Below are 25,770 nucleotides of genomic sequence, written 5' to 3'. Positions count from 1 at the left end.
AACAGCTGCTCCTCAGTAAGGCATCGGCACCACTGGATTGGTTGCCTGGCAACTGAGACCCTCCGCGACCAATGAGAGGGTGGATGGATGCAACAGGAGTTGTTCTCACTAGACACATGGTAGAGGAATGAAATATCCTCTAATTTCAATAGATTTTGTCTCTGTCACTCACACCCAGGGCAGCGGGCCAGGCAGAGCAGCAGCAGAGCAGTGGCAGAGGCAGCAGCACCATTTGAGGAACAAACTCATGTTAATTCAGCTGTTTACAGGGATTGTCACACATTGCTGCGGTCACAAGCGCTCACTCGGCCTCGACAAACAAATCGGCAGCGAACAGACCAGACAGGTTCAAGGGGGCCAGCGAAGACAGAACAGTAATAAAGAGAGGTCCATTAGAGCCATCCTCTGAGTCATTTCAAACATGGCCACCGCCCAAATCATTGAGGGGGAGGAACAGGGCTCATACATCAAAAAATATCTCTCTCTCCTCCCTTCTCCCTCCCTCTGTTTCTTTCTTTCTATCTCTCTCTGTCTCTCTCCCCTCCCCTCTCCCTCCCTCTGTTTCTTTCTATCTCTCCCTGTCTCTCTCCTCCCCTCTACCTCCCTCTGTTTCTTTCTATCTCTCCCTGTCTCTCTCCTCCCCTCTCCCTCCCTCTGTTTCTTTCTATCTCTCTCCTCCCCTCTCTCCCTCCCTCTGTTTCTTTCTATCTCTCTCTGACTCTCTCTCCTCCCCTCTCCCTCCCTCTGTTTCTTTCTATCTCTCTCTGTCTCTCTCCTCCCCTCTCCCTCCCTCTGTTTCTTTCTATCTCTCTCTGACTCTCTCTCCTCCCCTCTCCCTCCCTCTGTTTCTTTCTATCTCTCTCTGACTCTCTCTCCTCCCCTCTCCCTCCCTCTGTTTCTTTCTATCTCTCTCTGTCTCTCTCCCCTCCCCTCTCCCTCCCTCTGTTTCTTTCTATCTCTCCCTGTCTCTCTCCTCCCCTCTACCTCCCTCTGTTTCTTTCTATCTCTCCCTGTCTCTCTCCTCCCCTCTCCCTCCCTCTGTTTCTTTCTATCTCTCTCTGACTCTCTCTCCTCCCCTCTCCCTCCCTCTGTTTCTTTCTATCTCTCTCTGACTCTCTCTCCTCCCCTCTCCCTCCCTCTGTTTCTTTCTATCTCTCTCTGACTCTCTCTCCTCCCCTCTCCCTCCCTCTGTTTCTTTCTATCTCTCTCTCTGACTCTCTCTCCTCCCCTCTACCTCCCTCTGTTTCATTCTATCCCTGTCTCTCTCTCCTCCCCTCTCCCTCCCTCTGTTTCTTTCTATCTCTCTCTGTCTCTCTCCTCCCCTCTCCCTCCGTCTGTTTCTTTCTATCTCTCTCTGACTCTCTCTCCTCCCCTCTCCCTCCCTCTGTTTCTTTCTATCTCTCTCTGTCTCTCTCTCCTCCCCTCTCCCTCCCTCTGTTTCTTTCTATCTCTCTCTGACTCTCTCTCCTCCCCTCTCCCTCCGTCTGTTTCTTTCTATCTCTCTCTGACTCTCTCTCCTCCCCTCTCCCTCCCTCTGTTTCTTTCTATCCCTGTCTCTCTCTCCTCCCCTCTCCCTCCCTCTGTTTCTTTCTATCTCTCTCTGACTCTCTCTCCTCCCCTCTACCTCCCTCTGTTTCTTTCTATCTCTCTCTCTGACTCTCTCTCCTCCCCTCTACCTCCCTCTGTTTCATTCTATCCCTGTCTCTCTCTCCTCCCCTCTCCCTCCCTCTGTTTCTTTCTATCTCTCTCTCTGACTCTCTCTCCTCCCCTCTACCTCCCTCTGTTTCATTCTATCCCTGTCTCTCTCCTCCCCTCTCCCTCCCTCTGTTTCTTTCTATCTCTCTCTCTGACTCTCTCTCCTCCCCTCTACCTCCCTCTGTTTCATTCTATCCCTGTCTCTCTCTCCTCCCCTCTCCCTCCCTCTGTTTCTTTCTATCTCTCTCTGTCTCTCTCTCTTCCCCTCTCAGTCCCTCTGTTTCTTTCTCTCTCTCCCTCCCTCCCTCCCTCCCTCCCTCCCTCCCTCTTTATTTTTATCTCTCTCTGTCTCTCTCTCCCTCCCTTTCTCTCTCATTATCATGCTGTGCAGATGAATGAAATATTGCTTACATGAAACTGCTACAGACACCTGGTCTTGTTCAGCTAGTTAGAGAGGACACTTTACACCACACACTTGCATAAGAATGGGCTTTCAGTTTGAAATTTGAATGAATGTTTCTTATCTCCAACGTCACTCCCAGTCAAGTGAATGAATTCTCTAGTTAACTAGTTCTGCTGATGGTAGCAGCGCAGTGTGTATGATCAGAAGTGAGATACCATGTCCAGCATATCTACCACTCTGTCTCCAGCAGCTTTTCCTAGATCAGTGTTAAGGTGCTGCTTCCTTCACACAAGTTTATCATACACACTCGGTCTATCCCACACTGTGCTGTGCTGCATCACAACAAGCCGGTAGAAACTGGACTGAGCCATGAGATGAAAGCCTCCTAGCTTTTATCCGAGATAAAAGTTTATTCTCTCGGCTGCTTGTGTGTTTCTGAGGATGTTTGTGTTGTGTGTTGTTGTCCGACTCAAGCAGACATGAAGGTGGCCGTGCTGCAGTTTGATCAGCTCTTTGGTGCTTCTGAGAGAAATCTTTTACCTCCAGCTCACATCTCCAAATGCGTCTGGTGAGATTGCAATCATCCGACTGATGACAAGACAACAAAGGATGACGAGACAACAAAACCCTGCCAGGTTTTACTCAACTGAGGGGTGAAATGAAGAAAAAGAGCTTTTTCCTAAATGTGTTATTTCTCCTATACATACTGTAGACCTGTTCATGTGTCAGTGTGTCCTGGTACTGTAACCCCGTCTGGATGCATAACAGGCCTACATTGCCTGGTCTTCCCCCCTGAAATTAACATATAGCTGTTTGAAATAGTGTACTTACTGATAGTGATATTCCTTTGTGACGATGTAACAATCAGAACACCACTATGTACGACTTGATCTGCAATATATGCTGGAGGCGGACACTGGACCATGCCTGGGGTTACTGTCTCTGTGTCTACAGGCTAACCCTGATCTGTGCTCTCCTATCCCCACAGCTCCCTCCCTTTGTCTCTCTCTCCCTCCCTCTCGTGCTCTGCCACAAAAAAAGTCAATTGGATATCCAATAGCAGCAAGGCACACTCGATTAATATTTAACTGCAACAGCGGTGGCGCTTGTGATGAATAGCACGGTGGCACCTGGGCCTGAACCCCAGCACAGACCCACAACGCATCACTCCACCCAGCCCAAGTAGGGAAAACATATGATCTTTTTCAGTCTCACGGGATGAAAATGTGTTTTCTTTCAATCAAATTAGTTTTGACATTGTAATAGATTCTCGATGTTCAGTACAAGGAAATTTAAAAACGAGAGACTGTGCTCCCTAGATTTGGCATTTGTTGGAAAAGATTTGGATGAAAATAATGTTGAATTATTGGCATTTACAAATACACAAGGCTTTTTTGAAATATGTTTGTGTCCAGGGATTGCCATGGCTATTTGTAACACAGATCAACTCCATTTCCACTGTTCCATTTTGCAACATAAAATTTTATATTCTCAGCTTCTCTCCATTCTCCTGCAATCTAACCTTTGAGTATGTTGTTGACTCCATGGCAGGACTCTCCAACCCTGTTCCTGGAGAGTAGCTGTCCAGGAGTAGCTGTCCAGGAGTAGCTGTCCAGGAGTAGCTGTCCAGGAGTAGCTCTTTAGGAGTAGCTGTCTAGGAGTAGCCATCCAGGAGTTAGCCATCCAGGAGTAGCTCTCCAGGAGTAGCTCTCCAGGAGTAGCTCTCCAGGAGTAGCTCTCCAGGAGTAGCTCTCCAGGAGTAGCTCTCCAGGAGTAGCTCTCCAGGAGTAGCTCTCCAGGAGTAGCTCTCCAGGAGTAGCTCTCCAGGAGTAGCTCTCCAGGAGTAGCTCTCCAGGAGTAGCTCTCCAGGAGTAGCTCTCCAGGAGTAGCTCTCCAGGAGTAGCTCTCCAGGAGTAGCTCTCCAGGAGTAGCTCTCCAGGAGTAGCTCTCCAGGAGTATCTGTCTAGGAGTATCTGTCTAGGAGTATCTGTCTAGGAGTATCTGTCTAGGAGTATCTGTCTAGGAGTATCTGTCTAGGAGTATCTGTCTAGGAGTATCTGTCTAGGAGTATCTGTCTAGGAGTATCTGTCTAGGAGTATCTGTCTAGGAGTATCTGTCTAGGAGTATCTGTCTAGGAGTAGCTCTCCAGGAGTAGCTCTCCAGGAGTAGCTCTCCAGGAGTAGCTCTCCAGGAGTAGCTCTCCAGGAGTAGCTCTCCAGGAGTAGCTGTCCAGGAGTAGCTGTCCGGAAGTAGCTGTCCAGGAGTAGCTGTCCAGGAGTAGCTGTCCGGGAGTAGCTGTCCGGAAGTAGCTGTCCAGGAGTAGCTGTCCAGGAGTAGCTGTCCAGGAGTAGCTGTCCAGGAGTAGCTCTCCGGAAGTAGCTGTCCAGGAGTAGCTGTCCAGGAGTAGCTCTCCGGAAGTAGCTGTCCAGGGGTAGCTCTCCGGAAGTAGCTGTCCAGGGGTAGCTGTCCAGGAGTAGCTGTCCAGGAGCAGGTTTTCACTCCAACCCTCATCTAGCGCACCTGATTCTAATAATTAGCTGGTTGTTAAACTGATCAGGTTAGTTACAACTGGGGTTTGAGTGAAAACTGACAGGAGGGTAGCTCTCCAACCCTGCAGGAGGGTAGCTCTCTTACCCTGCAGGAGGGTAGCCCTCCAGGAACAGGGTTGGAGAGCCCTGCTCTATGGTATACCTAACCTCTATGGTTATACTATTGATCAGCTCTCTAAACACATCCCTGAACCGTTTATGTGGACACATTTGTGTGTCCCGTCCTCCATTTCCCCCTGACCCATACAGTACAGGGTCTGAGAAGCTTCATCCAGAGGGGCTTTGTTGCCTTGAGGTCTCACTAGTAGAAGGTCAAGTGTGGAGAAAGCGGTTCTGGTGGCACGGCCTTTTCCCTGTGTAAACCTGTGTGTGTTTCCATGGACACTGGCCTGTCTGATACTAGCAATCCCTGACACAAGTGTCTCTCTCCAATTAACTCCTTGTCGACAGTCGACAGCACCAATCTAATTTAGCCTGCCAGCTCTTTGTCTTCTTCATCCCTGGTTTCTGCCGCTCTTCCTCTGCGGAGAAGGGGAAGGTGTGATGCTTGGCATGTCACAGTCAGCTGTAAGACAGTTCCGTTCCATTACTCAGCTGCACCACGTACAGCAGGAGAACGCTTTTCACACACACACACACACACACACACACACACACACACACACACACACACACACACACACTACTGTTCAAAAGTTTGGAGTCACATAGAAGTGTCCTTGTTTTTGAAAGAAAAGCAATTTTTGTTAATTGCAAAAGGGTTCTCATGATCAATTAGCCTTTTAAAATGATAAACTTGGATTAGCTAACACAACGTGCCATTGGAACACAGGAGTGATGGTTGCTGATAATGGGCCTCTGTACGCCTATGAAAATATTCCATAAACAATCTGCTGTTTCCAGCTACAACAGTCATTTACATCATTAAATGGCATATATTATCATTAACAATGTCTACACTGTATTTCTGATCAGTTGTATGTTATTTTGGTGGACAAAAAATGTGCTTTTCAAGGACATTTCTAAGTGACCCCAAACTTTTGAACGATAGTGTACACACACTCATACTTCAGCTCGGAGCATGGTGATAATTAGACACCAGGAAGAGAGATTATGTTATTATTCTACAGATTATAATAATTTTAGCGACGCTGAAAGTCTTTGCCCCCTGAGTGAGTGAGAAGGGCATTTTATGCATGGTTACACTCTAATGAGGCCGTAGAAGAGTGAGAGCTAGTCGGCCCGCTGTTTATTCAAACAATTAACCGTCACAGCAAGACACAGATAAAAGATGAATTGGACTTTTTACTGTGCTACTTTGACTGTGCTTACATGGTTTGCTGTAAAGATGACACCATTCGTTTTGGAAGAGGGCTACATTTTAGAACTTAAACATGGCTGTTGTTTTCTCTGGGGGTCTCTGCGGTTTCGCGGCTCGCCGTGAATGTCAATGAGGTGGAATTAATGAGGTTGTCCGAAAGAATGTCACAATTGATTTTGCCATAATGTAATAACTTAATAATGATTTAGGGTCACACCCTGTAACCTAGGTCTAATCTGAACAGCACCATACAAATCATTTACAGTAGCTCTAGGGCTATCCTTTCACATGGCCATGTTCAACAAATGGGGCTGCCCTTATTCCACAGATGAATGTGTTTTGACACAACTCTTACCTCCCAGTAGGGGTAACATAGCTATTATATCTCTTCAAATCAATATTCCCTGAATGCTGAACACCTTGGATTATTAGAGGGTGGGATGGTATATGTTAATGTATAAAACTATGAAATCTGATTGGCCAAACTCCTCTGTAGGAGTTTATTAAGCTCACTCACTGAGACTTAAGATCGGGGATAAACTGAACCACTCCCCTTTCCTCTTAATGAATGGATTTAAGACCTGCATCTAATCTTGACACGCCCACGTATCATTTGATGGGTTAATAATGACAGCACTAGCCTGGTTAACCCTGTCTGGTGAACCCAGCATTCAGTCTGGTTTGACCAGCCTATGACAACACTGCATTTACACTTAATCTCCAACAAATACAACATCCAGTATGTTGGTTCCCCTTTATCAGCATGTGTTCACAGACAAGCAGCTATCTTGGGTGGATCTGTAATACCAGGCCTTTCCTCATTCAACATCTGTGTTTCTCAGTCTGTGCAGCCTTTCAGTGTTTGGCTGGGCAATAAAGCTGTTTATTGTAGGTTTATGGTGTCTTTGTTCACAGCCGTCCAGTGTGGCAGGCAATGTGCATTAAGGTGTAATAATATTGCTTCCCTGGAGGGGTGGTACGGCGAGATAAAAGGATTTATCGGACTTCAGACACTTGTAATCCCTTTTCAGTCCCGTCTGTCGCTGACTGGGTTTTCGTCCCCAACACCATGCCCTGCCCTGTCCCGCCCAGCCCAAAGCCCATCTCTGTTATCACTGCATTAAACGGGGTCCCACGCAGGGGTCCCGACCCGTCCTTCAGAAGCCAGGGTTAGAAGGCACAGGTTCAGACAGTAATAGATAGCAGCAGACCTCTGGTGGCTCCAGCTCTGCACAGCCTGCTGCTGATATATGCCCATTTGTGTTTTATTAACCCTGATCGCCAGGCTAAATCATTGGAGAATTAGTGTTTTATTAACCCCGATCGCCAGGCTAAATCATTGGAAGATCTGCCAGGCTACAGCAGGAGTATGAGGATGAGACAGGCAATAAGTTCTGTAAACAGCTGAGGAAAATGTCAACTTTGATAAAAACACATTTGCTTTGATCTCGTAAAAGATTCCTGAAAAGCAGGAAGTGTAAACCCCCTGCTGTGCCAAGCCCAGGGTAACTCCTCTACAATTCCTAATTGAACCTCCTTGGCGGCGACTTCATATGTAATGTGTTTGCATTTATGCTTAGTCAGAAATATGAATAGTGGCACCAAGAATCCTCCATCCTGAGTAAACATTTGCCAACTTCAGTGCTTCTGCTGCTGAGCGAAGGCCTGACCCATGTGACTACGAGGCCTACTAAGCATCCATTTTTATTTAAACTAAACTTTACAGACATGGTTGGCCATGGAAGAAGTGGTCAGAAAGAGACTTTCTGGACCTGAATGCCAAAACATTCAGATAGAGGTGGTGAAAGTTGACCCATTTTGCATACCCCACCTTACCATGAGACGTATTTGACTTCATCACTGGAAAAGATAAACGGTTGAGTTTGATATCAGTGAAACGCCTACATTGTCTTGGAATAGTTCAACTGCCTGCCCTTTCCAATAGCAGGAATTAGGATCATTGAGATTGTAACGTGACGATTAGCATTCGCAAACGCTGCATATGAATTGGGTTTATTTGCATGAACAATGGGAGACGCTGGGAAGTATGATGACGTTTGCGCTTTATGTGAAGAAAAGGAGGAAAACAGATTGTCTCTTTATAGTACTTTTAATTTGTCTATTTATTACTTGGTGTGTCGTTAATGTGAGGATGTTGTGAAACATAATAACATTTGCAAAAAAATCGAAACCGTTTTTGCTTTGTCATTATGGGGTATTGTGTGTAGACTGATGAGGGGGATAAAACAATGTAATCTATTTTAGAATAAGGCTGTAACTTAGCAAAATGTGGAAAAAGTCAAGGGATCTGAATACTTTCAAATGCACTGTATCTAGGCAGAGGTCTATTTCCACAGACTTAAATGAACTGTACGATCTATCTCTTTCATTGTTCTGTTCTTATAGCTTCAGTGTCCAATGGGGAACCAGGAGAGGCATGCAGCATTACTATTGGAAATAAAGGTCCTTCGTGACACTCTTTGGCTTCATTGGCAGGTTTGAATCATCCAGATAATGTCAGGATCATCCATGTACACCTCGCTGCATCCTGGGCTCTGAGCTACAGACATGCTTTACTCTCCTCCAGGGGAATTAATGTGCAACTATCCCATGATGTCATCCTAGTCACACACACACACACACACACACACACACACGCTACAATGGATCAATAAACTAGAAGAGAACCCAAAAGAGCAGACATCTGACTTAAAATACACCCACCTTACTGCGAATAGTGCTAAGTGATAAAGCGATGTGATGTAAACACTGTTATGCAAGGACCAACGAGAGCTCAGCGTTCATCCATGGTTAACCTCTCCATATGTCTTAGTTCTCCTCTTACAGTCCATGTGCACTTGTGAACATGGCCAAAACCCAGTATCTCTGCAAGGAGGCATATGCTCAGCCGTGCTCTCCATTTGATTTCTATGCTCAAGGTGGGAATAGAAATGTAAGCTCAGTTCATTATTGTGTCAGTCACCCAATATGTGATTTCAACACATGACTTTTACCTTTCACTACAAGAGATGGATGAACATTGAGGATAAAGCCACAGTTCGTCTAATGTACAGTATGTTGAGTCTGGTGCAACCATGGACTTCAATACTGTTCAACTCTGTTTCTGACACAAATCAGAAATGTTAGTAGTGACATGAATGTGATAAAATAGGCCCCTTTTGCAGTCTCATAGCAGACACAGATAATCCCTCCACTGTATGGGCGGCAGGTAGCCTAGCGGTTAAGAGTGTTGGGCCAGTAACCGAAAGGTTCCTGGTTTGAATCCCTGAGTCGATTAGGTGAAAAATGTGCCTATGCCCTTGAACAACCCTAATTGTTCCTGTAAATCACTCTGGATAATAGCGTTTGCTAAATGACTCAAATGTAAAATGTATATAACAACCCCCTGTCAGTGGCTCTCATAGTGTTCAGAGGCATGGAAGGTGTCCTCTCTCTCATCTTGGTTCTCCTCCTCACAGTTTCCTCAGAATCCAGTGTCTCTCAGCAGGAGGTAAAGGCGGTCTCAATCTCAGCAGCCAGAGAGCCGGAGGCCAATGGAGAGCTACTCCACATCTGACCTGCTAGTCACATGCCCACTGGAGCTTCTCTCCCAGCACATAGCTGTGAGTGTGGTTATCTCATTACTGGAATGGAGCAGGGACTTAGACTGGGGACATAACACATGATGGGTATGGTGTAAGTCCATTTCACTTTTTGTCAGCGCCCCTTTTGATTTGAACAAAACCTTCCATACTTGCCCATTGTAGAAGTGCTCAGTGCCATTTTAGTACATTATCAGCCAAAACATGACACCCACTCTGTATTCAAGAGCATGTTGTGTCTCAACCGATGGCAGGCACAACACAAAAACCTCAGATGATGTAAAATAGGCTCTAAGCTACAACATATGGGAATATGAAAAAAATAGTTTACACGTTTTTAGATAATTTTTGTTAAAAAAAATCTGAATTGACATATACAGTGTGTCTCATGGTATGGTGGGGTATGCAAATGGGTCAACTTTGACCACCTCTATCTCCTGAATGTTTTGGCATTCAGCTCCAGAATGTCCCTTTCTGACCACTTCTTCCATGGGCTGTCAAAAGGGATGCTGTCAAAAGTGATTGAATTTATATGGATTTACCCTATATACACCATAAGAAACAAAATGACAGTATGGTTTATTTTTCACAATGTGTAACAGTAAAAACAAATAGTTCAGCTATTCATATAAACTCAGCTGTGCAATTTGACTAATGCCAGTTTTAATACCACTACTGCTACTACTGATCATCTTAACTGATATTTCTGGTTTACTGTCTCAACCACGATGCCCCCATGAGCCGCAGTACAGTGTACCACAAAAGCTGTAAACTGAAAGAGCTGCCTTAAGCCATGCCAGATTCAGCACCATGGACAGCAACACAACACTCAGGACAGTGTACCAGACGAGCTGAAAGAGCTGCCTGAATCCATGCCAGATTCAGCACCATGGACAGCGACACCACACTCCGCCCTTTTGGTGACTCCAGTCTCTCTCTCTCCTACACTACCAGTGGTGGAGACGGGAAGTGTTCTGAGGCACTGGTCCAGAGCCAGCTTTGTTTATCAAGCTAATGAAGCCTGTGAATAGGCCATGGAAAACAAAGGCAGGTCCTGGATCAGATATTGGGGGTAATCTATCCTCTGCCTCTAGTCCTGAGCAGTTGACACCACTGCATGCCACTACTGTTCGGACACCACCATTGCATGAACACCAGACCTGGGTTCAAATTCATGTGTATTTGATTATTTAAATACACACAACTCAGTACAATGTGAAATAATAAAGAAAAACCTTTAATGTCCCTTTAAGGTCTGTGGGAAACACTGCAGCCATACGTTATGAACATAATAGGCTTCTTTAATGATCTCTCACCACTAGTAATTGAATACCCATAAAACACAAAGCAGCCGGACTGTGTTAAAACATTTATAACTTGTTCTGTGAGAATGCTTGTTTTACAAAGCAAAATTATACTTGGTTCATCAACCTCTCCTAAACTACTTTAATATTTGATAAGCTGGAACATTGTGTTACTGTTACTGCTCACTATAGCCCCCATTGAGTTCAGGTTAGCGATGACCTGTGTGTGGCTGCAACGTAGCTACATAAGAGAGTGGATTTCATTGCATTTTCAAAGCTAGTCTGTTTGAGCAATTGTTGAATCCTGCGTTTGACTTCTTTCTGTGAAGTGTTTTGGATTGCTATGGATATTATATGATTTAATTGTATAGATGGAACTCACAGAAATAAAATGGTACCTGATAACCAGTAAAGCAAATACTGTTAGATGCTCGCTTGACAGCTCTATGGATTCATCAAGTTGACTGTCAGCAAATATAAGTAAAAGTAGCTTAAAACAGAGAACATAAAGATATATAGAAAAGGTAAGGCCAGTCCAGGGGAGTTTGCATTTGTAGCGACATTTGTTTCCTATTTGGCCATATAGATGTTTCTAGCCATTGGTAAACAGGCCCTGTTATAAATTCAGACTCTCAATTTGGTTTGTATATTTTCAATCACAAGATTGCTCAACAAACTTCAGAGGGAAAAATGATTTACAAGTGCAAGATGAAGTATGACCTTGTCTCTGGGTGACATTTTCAAATGAATGAACTTGACATTGCATTCAGTTTTATTGCAAACATACACTCACTATTTGAGAAAAGGAGACTGGAAAACTACTGATATTGCTCTGTGGCCATATTGTAGTGAAGGACACCTTGTTAGATGATTTTATATTCTGTTAGGGGGCTTCATTCATAACACATTAATAAACATAACAAATCAGCTCATAGCTAATTAATACATATTTAAAGACTACTAATGTACACAGATTGCAGTATAGTATTGGTATGCTATACCAATATGATTTTCAGTTAATCTTATGATCAAATTAAACGGGTATTTTGAAAGACACAATCGACCTACTCCAGGCTACTGGTCCCACATTCTTTCCAGATGCCAGTCAGGTTTACCCGCGCCATAGAGCAGAAAGATAGAGGCATTCAAGAGGGTAATGCTGCTCGAGAGCACTGTAGGCCTATAGTGCTTACTAGACATCCTTATAAGGTAGCCTAAGGCTATTCACCAATTGCTAAATACAACCCTGTGTGTTTAATCATATGACGAGATAAAGTATTGAAGAATCTCAAATCATAGACTCACAGTCATAGTTTGCACGAGAATGTTTGTAACATCCATGAAGGTATGACATTATTGGAACCCCTCGTTTTTTTAGGAGAGTAGAGAAAAGTTTTGCGCATAATTTCCCTCCTCATCTTACATTACCATGTCTGTCCGGTCTAACATCTGTCAGTGGCAGACTGGCACTTCTACCTGTAGGAACGTCCTCAGGGGTGTCTTAAAAAAATAAAAAGCGTTTACTGCGTGCCCAATGAATGCTCCACAGAGCCTAATATCTCAGGCAAAATGTTGTAGGTTTAAAGAGCAACAACTAAAGATATGGTCAACGTTGCAGTCGTCTGGGGAGATGTAAACATAATTGGAAGCACAGGCTCGATTACTACACAATTTATTCCAGAAACGTGGCAGAAACCATCTCTGTGAAAGGGCGAGGTGAGAACACCGGGAAGTGGAGGGAATATTTTTTTTGTGAATGCATCCGATCCGATTGTAAAACTGTGATGTGTGTTTTCAATAGGCTAACTGGACTGATAAAAATACATGTTAACATAACATTAGGCTGTGACAATATGATGACTGTATTTTTAAAAAGGATATTTATATATGTAATGTTAACACAATATGGATTCCATATCATACAGTCATGTTGCAAATTCCTGACACTTCCAAATGTAATTTTGCATTAGAATGCACAGCATTAGGCTGGCCATTACGCATGAGGCTATTCTACTTTTAAATACAACTTGTGTCAAATTTTTCACCCATGAAAAAGAAAATATCAATTATATCACAAATTCCATGTATCGTGACCATATTCTGGTGAGCAGAGAATTGAACAACTGCAACTTTAAGATACAGCACACCTCCCCTCTGCCAGCTGAAACAATGGTCTTTACCGACTCTTCTTCTCGCATCAGGAATTTGTAACGTGCCATATTATTACCAATGGGTATATCTGGAGAACCAAATGTCACCACGGAACAGGGCAATTTCAAGTTTTTGAAAATGCCAGCGGTTTATGCAGCCGCACCTTTCATCGAATATTTCTTGTCGCTGCGTTTTGCCATTGAAGCTTGATCCTAGGACTGGATTGGCCGCTAATGGTCCCAGCTGTGCGATTTCGTTAGCTCGCAGAGACCGCAGTTGTCGTAACCATTGAAGGAGCCTACGTACAGTAGCCTAAAGGAAAAAAACGTAAGTACGGAAACTGTTGTCGGCGAATAGAATGTTATTGATTGTTTTATCATTTGCCTGTCGAGATTTGGATTGCACCCCACGACCTGCTGTTTTGCACAGAGAGCGCGCTCAAGGTGATTTAGAAATAGGCAACCTCTCATCCTCAACTTCCTTAATGATGTGTAAGATGCTGGAGTAGCCTAGTAAATATGAACGGACGTGCCCATAGCCTACATATGCGATAGCATGTAACCAATGCCTATAGTATAGTGGAGAGCTACAGAAAATCCGGACACTGTCAGAGTGTAGCGAGAGATAGTTAAAGGGGGCGGGATGGAGAAGCATGCATGATGTAATGCACTTATAAATGGCCAAGGATTCTCCACAATTATCATTAAAGAGCATGGAAAACATTGTTACTGTGCAAAAATGAGATGAGCTGACTTTTCCGGCACGTCATGTGTTTCTGAAGAATAGAACACTGGGCTGTCATGAGTAGAATATGTGCCCCTCCTCTACATTAGCAGTGAATACTATTCACATCTGAGGAATGAGTGAAGATTGAGCATTCAGGCTCCTTCTGCTACACACTATATATATACATACATACATACATACATACATACATACATACATACATACATACATACATACATACATACATACATACATACATACATACATACATACATACATACATACATGGATGGATGGATGAATACCTAATAAAATCACATATATGCGTTTGACTCAGTAATTATAACACATTAACATCTCATTCAATTATGTTATATCATGATGCTCTTTGTCACTGCGATGTTAATGTAGAAAATGACAGATGCAACCACATGTACAAGCCATACCATTATTACAGATGCTCTGCTCATGTTCTCTGATGCTCCTTTGGGTGCCTGTCCTACTGGATCCATGTGCACGTCTAATGTAGACCAGTGATATAGCAATATAATCATTTCACCTTAATGAGTATACACCTGAGTTGATTTCCCTCTGATGTACCTCCTTCATGCCAATACACTGTGCTTAATATGTCTGGTGAGAGAACAGCGCTTATTGCTACATGGGATCATGCAGAGGGCTATCTGTAGTAGCAGGCAGAGAGAGAGAGAGAGAGAGCGGCCTTTATGCCTATAAAATCATGATTTAATGGCATTTTTTATTGCCCAATTTACATGATTGCCAGACACCAAAGTAAAGGTAGCATAAAATGCCCAGTTTTGCCATTGAAATGGTGTCAGACTGACCCTGGTGACCGGCAGTAAATCAGATCTGGCCTTTATTGTCTTTTTGGCCCAGTTCTATCTGTGTTCTTATTCATCGCAATCGATTGATTGTTTGCATAACTCCGCTGTAGGGGGTTGGGGTATAGGTGAGGCCGTGCTCAGGCAACGCTGGTTTACACACACACACACACACACACACACACACACACACACACACACACACACACACACACACACACACACACACACACACACACACACACACACACACACACACACACACACACACACACACACACACATACATATAAACCCTCCTCTGCCCACTCCCTCCTGCTCCTTAATGGCAGCGTGCTGGGTGAAACTCGACACTCAATCCCCCCTTCTCATCCCCACCCCGCCCCAGTCGGCAGCCCATTCACTAGTTGTGAGAGTCAGTGGGGTGGGTGGGAGACGTGAGGCTTTACTCAATGAATCAGCCACTCACAGGTCCTTTGCCCTACATTTGTATCTACATTGGGTTATATTACAGCCACAATGTAGTGAGCTCAGTGGCTTGGTCAGATGAAATTGATTTCATGTCAGGAAACCAGGCACTCCTTGCCTTGTGAATTTCTGACTCATTAAACATATGGAGAGGTCCTAGACTTGCAGTGGATTGAGTATTGTTTAAATGTGAGGGATCTTCCATCATCAACCATGCTAATGTTCTGTGAACCTGCTTCTCAAGAGACTTGGGTTCGGTTGCAGTGATTGCATTGGAAGGGGTTGAATAGCTGTCTTTTTGGCAGCCAACAGTATTGTTGTCTGAAGTGTATTTGCGGGTATAGGCTGTCATATGAATAGGAATTCTCTGTCTCCTCCCATTCACAAAACTGCTGTGGCATCGGTTTCCACCTGTCCAAGTGCTATGGGTGCCAAAGTGAGTGTGAGTTAATAGTTTTTCCGATACACTTAAGATCACCAAAGCATTCCACTGCTGCACATTGGGCCTAGGCACATGCCAAGAAATCAAACATGGACATTATTTAAAAGTAGATTTGCCTTTAGTCTGCACCAATGTACCATCTAAGCTGCGCACACTTCCCCCAGGACTGCTGCGCAGAAGAAATGTCTGACTGTGGAGAGACACAAGAGATTGAACTTCACTGAGTTTGCCCCAGTTTGGACTATATACATCACATTTTTTTCTGTGGTCAAATCAACATTATAAACTGGGGGGTTCGTGCCCTGAATGCTGATTGGCTGACAGCCCTGGTAAATCAGACCGTAGAGCACTGCTCTAATTACTTGGTAGCCAGTTTATAATAGTGATAAGGCACCTCGGCGGCGCACAATTGGCCCCATTTGGCCGGGTACGCGGTCATTGTCAATAAGATGTTTTTCTTAACTGACTTGCCTAGTTAATAAATAAAGGTACAAATAAAAAAATAAAAAATATATATATATATCGGCACATTTTTCAATGCAACAATCTAAAACAAATCAAAGTTTACAAGATTTAGTCTGTGATTTTGTTGGAGGCAGAGCCAGAGCGCAACAGAGCATAATGTCTTTCAATCTCCGGCGAGTCAATGCGCTTTCAGATCAGTTCAGATCAGCGCGCGGAGCCGGGCCTGTGCACATTTGCTGATATTCTTTGCTAGTTATTATCCCAGTTATAGATAAGTATAGGTCAGCAATGGCGAGTTACTGCTTCCTACAAAAGCACAAAACGTGTAGGCTACATTTCAAGCTGTCTTTGTAAAGTTTAGGTCTTAAATTAAAGGGGCAGTGTTGTATTTTGAGACAGGCTTGAATATGCAAATAAGCCAATAGGCTTTTTCTAATTCTCTGTATGGTAATAATAATTCATTTTTTTATTTTGTCAAGTGGTTTCTTGCATCATACAATACAATACAATTTACAGGTAGCTATTTGGCCCATGGTGTTAGAGACCAAGTAAAAAAAAATAATAATTTCAATACCATAATGTAAAAACGTTTTTAAAAGTCCCATGTAATGTAGGGCTGCATTGAACACCACATATAGCCTACTGTAGGCTATATCATAGAAATCCAAAGCTATTTCCATGTGAAAATGTTGTGGGATTCACTCCATTGGTTTTGTTGGTAGGCCTACATGATGCTCAAATAGTCACAATAGCCTATTGGCTAATGTCTAAAACTGTATGGATACAGCATCAGTGTTCACTGTAAACACGCGCTGGAAGTTGCACAACATTCTCACAACGTTGAAGTTCCCCTTCACAATACCTCAAATATTCTCAGTAGCCAAAACATTGGAGGGAACATTGTACAAAATGTCACAAAAATACATAAAACACTATACAGAGGAAAGGTATCACATCCTGATCAGTTTCACCTGTCCTTTTTATTGTCTCCACCCCCTCCCGGTGTTGCTTGTTATCCCTGATGTATATAACCCTGTGTTTCCTGGCTCGCTGTGCCAGTTTGTCTTGTATGTTCCAAGTCAACCAGCGTGTTTTCCCCGTGCTCCTGCCTTTTTCTAATCTCTTTTACTAGTCCTCCCGGTTTTGACCTTTGCCTGTTTTCTGGACTCTGTACTCGCCTGCCTGACCTCTCTGCCTGCCCTGACCTCAAGCCTGCCAGCCACACTGTACCTCCTGGACTCTGAACTCGTTTTGACCTTTTGCCTGTCCATGACCATTCTCTTGCCTCCCCCTTTTGGATACAACAAATATCAAAGACTCAAACCATCTGCCTCCCGTGTCTGCATCTGGGTCTCGCCTTGTGCCCTTATAAAAGGTACAAGCTCATCAAATACACAACAAACTTTCTGATGCATTTGTCACTTCAAACCAGACTTCCTTCAGATTGAAATACTGTCAAAAGTACAGTCAGACTGATTTGTAATAGACTGTCATCACCTCAGTTAAAAAAGTAAACATTGGCCTTTGATTTACATCTCTTCTACATGGTGGGGTCGCGAATGTTTGGATATCAATATGCGGTCGCATCAAAATGGGAACCCCTGGTCGAGTGCATGTTGTGCGGATGTAAGTCACACAATAGCTCTCCACCTTTTTGTCAAGTGGTGAAGAATGGAAGCAATTGATCTGGACTCCGCTAATATTTCACACCTTAGAAATGTGTTGCAGTTTTGTAGGTGTGGCGTTTAATGTGACTCATCAACATGTGGTTTTAAGCATGCCCTCTATAACGTAGTTACGGAGGACTGGTGGTTCATAGGAAATTACTGACATAGTCAAATTATTGACATATTTAAAAAAAAAAAACATGTGTCATAACCTGTTAATAAGATATCTATCTACCTGTATGTTATTTTTGACGAGTGTCAGAACCAAATCATTCAAATTAGAGCATTGCAATATTACTGATAAGTGTCTCTGATGTGATTTCACCCTGATGTGTAGGCTTCGTTTGATTTCTTTCATCCCTCTCTACACATCTTTCCATGTGCCTGTTGTATCACTCTGGACCAGGCCCTTGTGCTGCTGTTGTGTAGCTCCTTATCTAATATCTACACAGGTCAAGACATTCAGGAAGTTAGAGGGAACTTGCTGATTTGTGGAGTGGTTAGTGCAGGACCATTGAGTCGAACATTTGTAAATGCCTCGGTCCCAGTTCCAATGTGGATGTTTAGCCACCTGCTGCGCTGTAATATTTCTCATGACTTTTCAGTTGTGAAGATTTTCTATGTGCTTTCTGACCTCCATAGTCAGTAAATATTCAATTAAATATCTAAGAACATTTCTCAGATACATAATGGCAATTAATATACAGTACAGTGATACTCCCAAGGACGGTTACAATCTTACTCCTCCATAAAGAGAATGTAGAATCCTACAGTTGTTGATACAGTATAATCTCATGAGGAGCTATGTGTTATGGCTGCTGCCAACACAAGGTTTCAGGGAGGCTTTGACTATTGGGTGTGAGGCGCCCATAGAGATAGATAGAGGACTCCTTTTTATATCTGGAGGCATTATGGCGTCTGTGACAGCATGGGCTGCGACGTTGAGGCTACAACCCAAAAGAATCCCCACCCAGTTGGCTACTTTGATCTCTTTAAAATGGTGGAATCCCTCAATGGCGCTGCCCATGCTTAAACTGACTTTCGCTCACTCGAGGCCTCTATCATTCACTGATTGGGAAGGGAACCCAGCCCTCCAATCCCTCTGAATAATTAATTAATTGGCATATGGCACAGGGAGCAAGACCCATTGATCCTGCCAGTGCACGTTCCTCCCACCTCCCCGCCACCTCTGTGGTGCAGAATGTGTTCTATTGAGCGTCTCATCCCCTCTCTCTGATTTGATATCATTCCATTTCATCCTTATCCTTGCGTTTTAGTGGTTTTATGGGGTAGTTAGAATTGGGCGCCGAAGCGGTCGCGCTGGTCTTATTTTCTTTGATATACTTTCTATCAGCTTATTAACCTGCCTCATTTTCTGTACTGCATTTATAGAATCCACATCCATTTGTTCTGGTTTCTCTCGTTATTGCGTGTGGTTATTCTGACATAAAGGTCAAAATAAAGGATTGAATTGGCTATAGAGTTGTTTTTATTGACAACATATTGATAACAGCCTAATAACTGGCCCATGATAGTGTAATATACAGTAAATGGTCAGACTAGGTTGTAGGCCTCTGATTGTATCACTATGCTACACACAGCAGTACACACATTTCTGTCTGTTTCGTGTGATTATGCCCCAGAGACGTTGACATGAAAGCGAATGAGCTGTTAGCTCTGTCCTGGGTGTATTTTAAACCACTGCATCACGTTCACACTACGGTGCATGGCAATAAGAAGCAGTCCACCACACAAACTGCCTGAGACACTAAACAATGTTCACTGTGTGTTCTGTTAGTTTAAGAAGCCATGGGGGAGTTCATAAGCCAACACACACTAACTCAAACCTCGTTCCCTGCTCCCCTGCCCGCCCGCCTGCCTCCCTGCCCCCATGCTTGCCTGCCCCCTGCCCGCCCGCCTGCCCCCTGCCCCCATGCTTGCCTGCCCCCTGCCCGCCCGCCTGCCCCCCTGCCCCATGCTTTCCTGCCCCCTGCCCGCCCGCCTGCCTCCCTGCCCCCATGCTTGCCTGCTCCCCTGCCCGCCTGCCTCCCTGCCCCCCTGCTTTCCTGCCCGCCCGCCTGCCTCCCTGCCCCCATGCTTGCCTGCTCTCCTGCCCACCGGCCTGCCCCCCTGCCCGCCCGCCTGCCCCCCTGCTTGCCTGCTCCCCTGCCCGCCTGCCTGCCTCCCTGCCCCCATGCTTGCCTGCTCCCCTGCCCGCCCGCCTGCCTCCCTGCCCCCATGCTTGCCTGCTCCCCTGCCCGCCTGCCTGCCTCCCTGCCCCCATGCTTGCCTGCTCCCTGCCCGCCCGCCTGCCTCCCTGCCCCCATGCTTTCCTGCTCCCCTGCCTGCCCGCCTGCCTCCCTGCCCCCATGCTTGCCTGCTCCCCTGCCCGCCCGCCTGCCTCCCTGCCCCCATGCTTGCCTGCTCCCCTGCCCGCCCGCCTGCCTCCCTGCCCCCTGCTTCCCTCCTGCTCCCCTGCCCGCCTGCCTGCCTCCCTGCCCCCATGCTTGCCTGCTCCCCTGCCCGCCCGCCTGCCTCCCTGCCCCCATGCTTGCCTGCTCCCCTGCCCGCCCGCCTGCCTCCCTGCCCCCATGCTTGCCTACTCCCCTGCCCGCCCGCCTGCCTCCCTGCCCCCATGCTTGCCTGCCCCCCTGCCCGCCCCGCCTGCCTCCCTGCCCCCCTGCTTGCCTGCTCCCCTGCCCGCCTGCCTGCCTCCCTGCCCCCATGCTTGCCTGCTCCCCTGCCCGCCCGCCTGCCTCCCTGCCCCCATGCTTGCCTGCTCCCCTGCCCGCCCGCCTGCCTCCCTGCCCCCATGCTTGCCTGCTCCCCTGCCCGCCCGCCTGCCTCCCTGCCCCCATGCTTGCCTGCCTCCCTGCCCCCCTGCTTGCCTGCTCCCCTGCCCGCCTGCCTGCCTCCCTGCCCCCATGCTTGCCTGCTCCCCTGCCCGCCCGCCTGCCTCCCTGCCCCCATGCTTGCCTGCTCCCCTGCCCGCCCGCCTGCCTCCCTGCCCCCATGCTGGCCTGCTCCCCTGCCCGCCCGCCTGCCTCCCTGCCCCCCTGCCCCCCTGCTTGCCTGCTCCCCTGCCCGCCCGCCTGCCACTGTAGTTGGTAAAATTCACAGCTTATATAAGCGTGCTATTGCGTAGCGACAATATGCAGTGGCACCCTGGCATTATGGGAGAAATTCAGTTTTCCAAGGAGCCAACCGAAATCTGCTTTAACATAGTTAGAGAAATGGGAAAATCCATTGGTGGAATTTTTGTGTTTTCTTTGAGGTTGAGATTGGGACCTGTTTCTGTGTTGCTGAGACACTAAGACTGAATGAGCTGTAATCAAGTCTAATTGGTGTCATTAAATTACGAGTTATTATTGTGTGGTAACAGTGTGCGACACTCATGATTGCTACAATTGTTTCTTCTCTTCCTGTTTAAAGACATGAACCCCATCTGTAGTTAGGTCCTCCGCTGTACACAACCCATGTTTGGAACAGTAGAGTTTTACTATACAGCTGGACTTCATGATCATCACAGACACCAGCTCTCTAGTCTAGTCTGGTCTCTCAGGTTTAAATGGTAACGGATGGTGTCTGAACGGGAGGCGGTGGGAGGCTGGCTGTGTGCCGGGGCCTGCGCTGAGACCCCAGACTCCTGCCAGGAGAGGCTGCTGGGCGACAGACTTGCCATTATATTGGCTACCCATTGATGGCGAGGGGACTGACCATGGGTCTGTCTATTGGTCTGTGTCTCTGTGACTTCACATTTGTAGTGTCTGTGGTTCACGTCTCTGCTGAAGTGATGGAATGTTGGACAAGAAGACAGTGTGAATGCGGGTTTAAGATATGTAGGGTTGTTTCATGCGTGTATTAATGTGGTGAGTAATGGGGATGGTTAAAGAGCTGCGTTGTCATAGGTCAACATCTGTGTGAGGTTGTGGACACAGCTGGCAAGTTACAGACCAGGAAGAGGTGGAAGGCAAAGATCAGCCAAAACCTCCTAGGAATGATATAGCTTCAGATATTCACAATAGTATAGATCTGCTGCATTATGCAACCAGACACAGGCTGGCCCATGAAATAGTATGAGTGTTAAAACTAGGGCAGAACGAACGGCCAGCCTCCCAAGACGTCGACACATCCTTGATACACTGGAGAGATGTGGAGCCATGCTCCAAGTGTGTGTCTCTCTCTCTCTCACACACACACACACACACACACACACACACACACACACACACACACACACACACACACACACACACACACACACACACACACACGTCCTTGCCAGGAGAATCTCCCTGCACTAAGCAGGAGGTCACTGAGGACCAGAGCTCTCTAAGTCGTCTGGCCCCCTACAGTGGAGACACTCTCCTCTGTCATCCCTCACGTCATGTCCCTGGTGTCTTTGAGTCTGATGGAAGGTGACACCAATCAAGGGTTTGTAAACACAGGAAACACAGGGTTCATGCTGCCTCTAGATGAGATGGCGGCTCACGGTGCTGCAGCTCTGAAAGTGTCGGACTACATCATCTCTATTTCTGGTCGAGATCTTTGTATTTTTTATGACTGAAACACAGAATGAATCACCTAATCATCACGTAAAACATCAGTTTTATGTACAGGTTTATGGCTTGATCAATAGACTGTTGTAAGATCCAGGAGGTTTTCCTGTAACAACAATAAAACTCCCTTAACCTTGCCCTACCTCACAAAGAACAACCACTGAGCATCACCCTCTGACCTGGCTAACCTTTGACCCCCTTTCCCCCACCCAGGGCGTGATGATGTGCGAGGTGATGCCCACCATCAGCGAGGACACGGCGCTGAGCCAGCGGGGCTCCCAGAGCAGTACCTCGGACCCAGACTCCCACTTTGAGCAGCTGATGGTCAACATGCTGGATGAGAGAGACCGCCTGTTGGACACGCTGAGGGAGACCCAGGAGAGCCTGGGGATGTCCCAGCAGCACCTGGAGGACGTTATCTACGACCGGGACTCACTGCAGCGCCAGCTCAGCTCCGCCCTGCCACAGGTAACATACCTCTTCCTTCTTAATGTATGTTAAGCATACAGTAAAATGAAGGTCCTTCATGGCTATTGGAGATGACAGTGGTTGTGTGTTCAATGCCCATACTGTATGGTCCAATTCTATTCTGAGGTAAAATGCATAGAAATGGATAGAACACAACTGTGCATATTTTCTTAGCTCCGCTCTGCCACAGGAATTATACCGCATAGGAGCCAATTCCTTCCATGTGTGTTGAGCACAATGTTCTGGACCATGTGATACAGCTAGGTTACAACTAGGAGTGTGGGGGTGTGGGGGGGTCCATCAAGGCCACTTCACAGATGAGAAAGGTTGTATATTCATTGCACATACCATACAGTATAGGCCATTTTCTATATTTAAGCAATAAAGCCTGGGGAGGGTGTGGTACATGGCCAATATGGGCTGTTCTTATGCACGATGCAAAGCAGAGTGCCTGGATACAACCCTTAGCCGTTTTATATTGGTCATATACAACAAACCCCCAAGGTGCCTTATTGCTATTATAAACTGGTTACCAATGTAATTAGAGCAGTAAATATACATGTTTTGTCATACCTGTGGTATACGGTCTGATATACTACGGCTGTCAACCAATCAGCATTCAGGACTCGAACCACCCAGTTAATAATGTAATTAAGAACATTTTTTTGTTATTTATCTTCCTTTCATGATGTCAAAATAAAGACCCATCAACATTTCACAAAGTGAGCAGGTTGCATGTTCTCTGTTTGGTTGAAGATGAAGATAAAGAGCAAATGTCAAACCCTTTGGTTGTGACATTCATATTTATATATAATCTTTTGCAATACTCATCTCATTGAAGGTGAGCTGCTACACAAAATTAGTTTCAAGGGCGGCAGTTAGCCGAGCTGCTAAGAGCGTTGGGCCAGTAACTGATAGGCCGCTGGTTCGAATCCCCGAGCCGACGAGGTGAAAAATCTGTCTGTGCCCTTGAGCAAGTCACTTAACCCTAATTGCTCCTGTAAGTCGCTCTGGATAAGAGTGTCTGCTAAAGAACTGTAATGTAAATGCATTCATCCATAGTCGTCCCATGGCAATAAAAACAACACTTGGAATACAGTGAGAAGCAGTGAAATGGAATTGCGCTGCCATTTTGGGTCTAGTGTGTTCATTGGTTGTTCGTTTCCCAGCGATATGAGCAAATAATGGCTTGCTTAATAATTCATATTAAAGTAAAGATTATCTCGCTGGCAGAAAGTGTGTCAGTAATTGTAGTCACAAGTTCCCCCTACTTCTCTTGAGGTTTCACTGGAAGAAAAGAGGACTTTGTTCACAGGCGGTGCTGGCCGATACCGACTGTAAATCCACATGGTTTTAGAGACAAACAAAGCACACAGACTGTACTGGCTGTGATTTGATCACACAGGCAAACACTAACTTAAAAGGGGTTGTCGGGTCTTATAATACCATAATAATGTGTCTGAAATCACATAATACTAGTTTTTTTATGATCTGCTCTTGCCTCTTGTTCTGCTCTTGGAACGTTTTAAATGTATTTTATTATAATTGATATAAGGGTTGCAGACCCGGCCATAGGGTTACAGACCAGGTCATAGGGTTACAGACCAGGTCATAGGGTTACAGACATGGCCGTAGGGTTACAGACCAGGTCATAGGGTTACAGACCAGGCCATAGGGTTACAGACATGGCCATAGGGTTACAGACCAGGTCATAGGGTTACAGACCAGGCCATAGGGTTACAGACCAGGCCATAGGGTTACAGACCAGGCCATAGGGTTACAGACCAGGTCATAGGGTTACAGACCAGGTCATAGGGTTACAGACATGGCCATAGGGTTACAGACCAGGCCGTAGGGTTACAGAACAGGTCATAGGGTTACAGACATGGCCGCAGGGTTACAGACCAGGTCATAGGGTTACAGACCAGGTCATAGGGTTACAGACCAGGCCATAGGGTTACAGACATGGCCGTAGGGTTACAGACCAGGCCATAGGGTTACAGACATGGCCATAGGGTTACAGACCAGGCCATAGGGTTACAGACATGGCCGTAGGGTTACAGACCAGTTCATAGGGTTACAGACATGGCCATAGGGTTACAGACCAGGCCATAGGGTTACAGACCAGGCCATAGGGTTACAGACATGGCCGTAGGGTTACAGACCAGGCCATAGGGTTACAGACCAGGCCATAGGGTTACAGACATGGCCATAGGGTTACAGACCAGGCCGTAGGGTTACAGATCCGGCTGTAGGGTTACAGACATGGCCATAAGGTTACAGGCCCGGCTGTAGGGGTACAGATCCGGCCGTAGGGTTACAGACATGGCCATAGGGTTACAGGCCCGGCTGTAGGGTTACAGATCCGGCCGTAGGGTTACAGACATGGCCATAGGGTTACAGGCCCGGCTGTAGGGTTACAGATCCGGCCGTAGGGTTACAGACATGGCCATAGGGTTACAGGCCCGGCTGTAGGGTTACAGGCCCGGCCGTAGGGTTACAGACATGGCCATAGGGTTACAGGCCCGGCTGTAGGGTTACAGATCCGGCCGTAGGGTTACAGACATGGCCATAGGGTTACAGGCCTGGCTGTAGGGGTACAGATCCGGCCGTAGGGTTACAGACATGGCCATAGGGTTACAGTTCCGGCTGTAGGGTTACAGATCCGGCCGTAGGGTTACAGACATGGCCATAGGGTTACAGACATGGCCGTAGGGTTACAGGCCCGGCTATAGGGTTACAGATCCGGCCGTAGGGTTACAGACATGGCCATAGGGTTACAGGCCCGGCTGTAGGGTTACAGATCCGGCCGTAGGGTTACAGACATGGCCATAGGGTTACAGGCCCGGCTGTAGGGTTACAGATCCGGCCGTAGGGTTACAGACATGGCCATAGGGTTACAGGCCCGGCTGTAGGGTTACAGATCCGGCCGTAGGGTTACAGACATGGCCATAGGGTTACAGGCCCGGCTGTAGGGGTACAGATCCGGCCGTAGGGTTACAGACATGGCCATAGGGTTACAGGCCCGGCTGTAGGGTTACAGATCCGGCCGTAGGGTTACAGACATGGCCATAGGGTTACAGGCCCGGCTGTAGGGTTACAGATCCG

The 25,770-nt window shown here is 46.3% G+C and overlaps 1 protein-coding gene across 1 annotated transcript in view; it reads left to right on the top strand.

Annotated features, from left to right (window-relative positions):
• Positions 1–13,044: 13,044 nt before the first annotated feature.
• LOC118379888 (liprin-alpha-2-like) overlaps positions 13,045–25,770 on the top strand; it is a 392,202-nt gene continuing 379,476 nt past the window's right edge. Inside the window, exons 1-2 of the mRNA XM_052492410.1 lie at positions 13,045–13,352; positions 22,408–22,662. Coding sequence (XP_052348370.1) covers positions 22,414–22,662 — 249 coding nt within the window. The 5' untranslated portion in view covers positions 13,045–13,352; positions 22,408–22,413. The remainder of the gene's footprint in view (positions 13,353–22,407; positions 22,663–25,770) is intronic.

This window comes from Oncorhynchus keta, chromosome 33, assembly GCF_023373465.1.
Source record: "Oncorhynchus keta strain PuntledgeMale-10-30-2019 chromosome 33, Oket_V2, whole genome shotgun sequence".
In the NCBI taxonomy this organism is placed as follows: Eukaryota; Metazoa; Chordata; class Actinopteri; order Salmoniformes; family Salmonidae; genus Oncorhynchus; species Oncorhynchus keta.
This window is presented reverse-complemented; position numbering and strand designations above follow the sequence as displayed.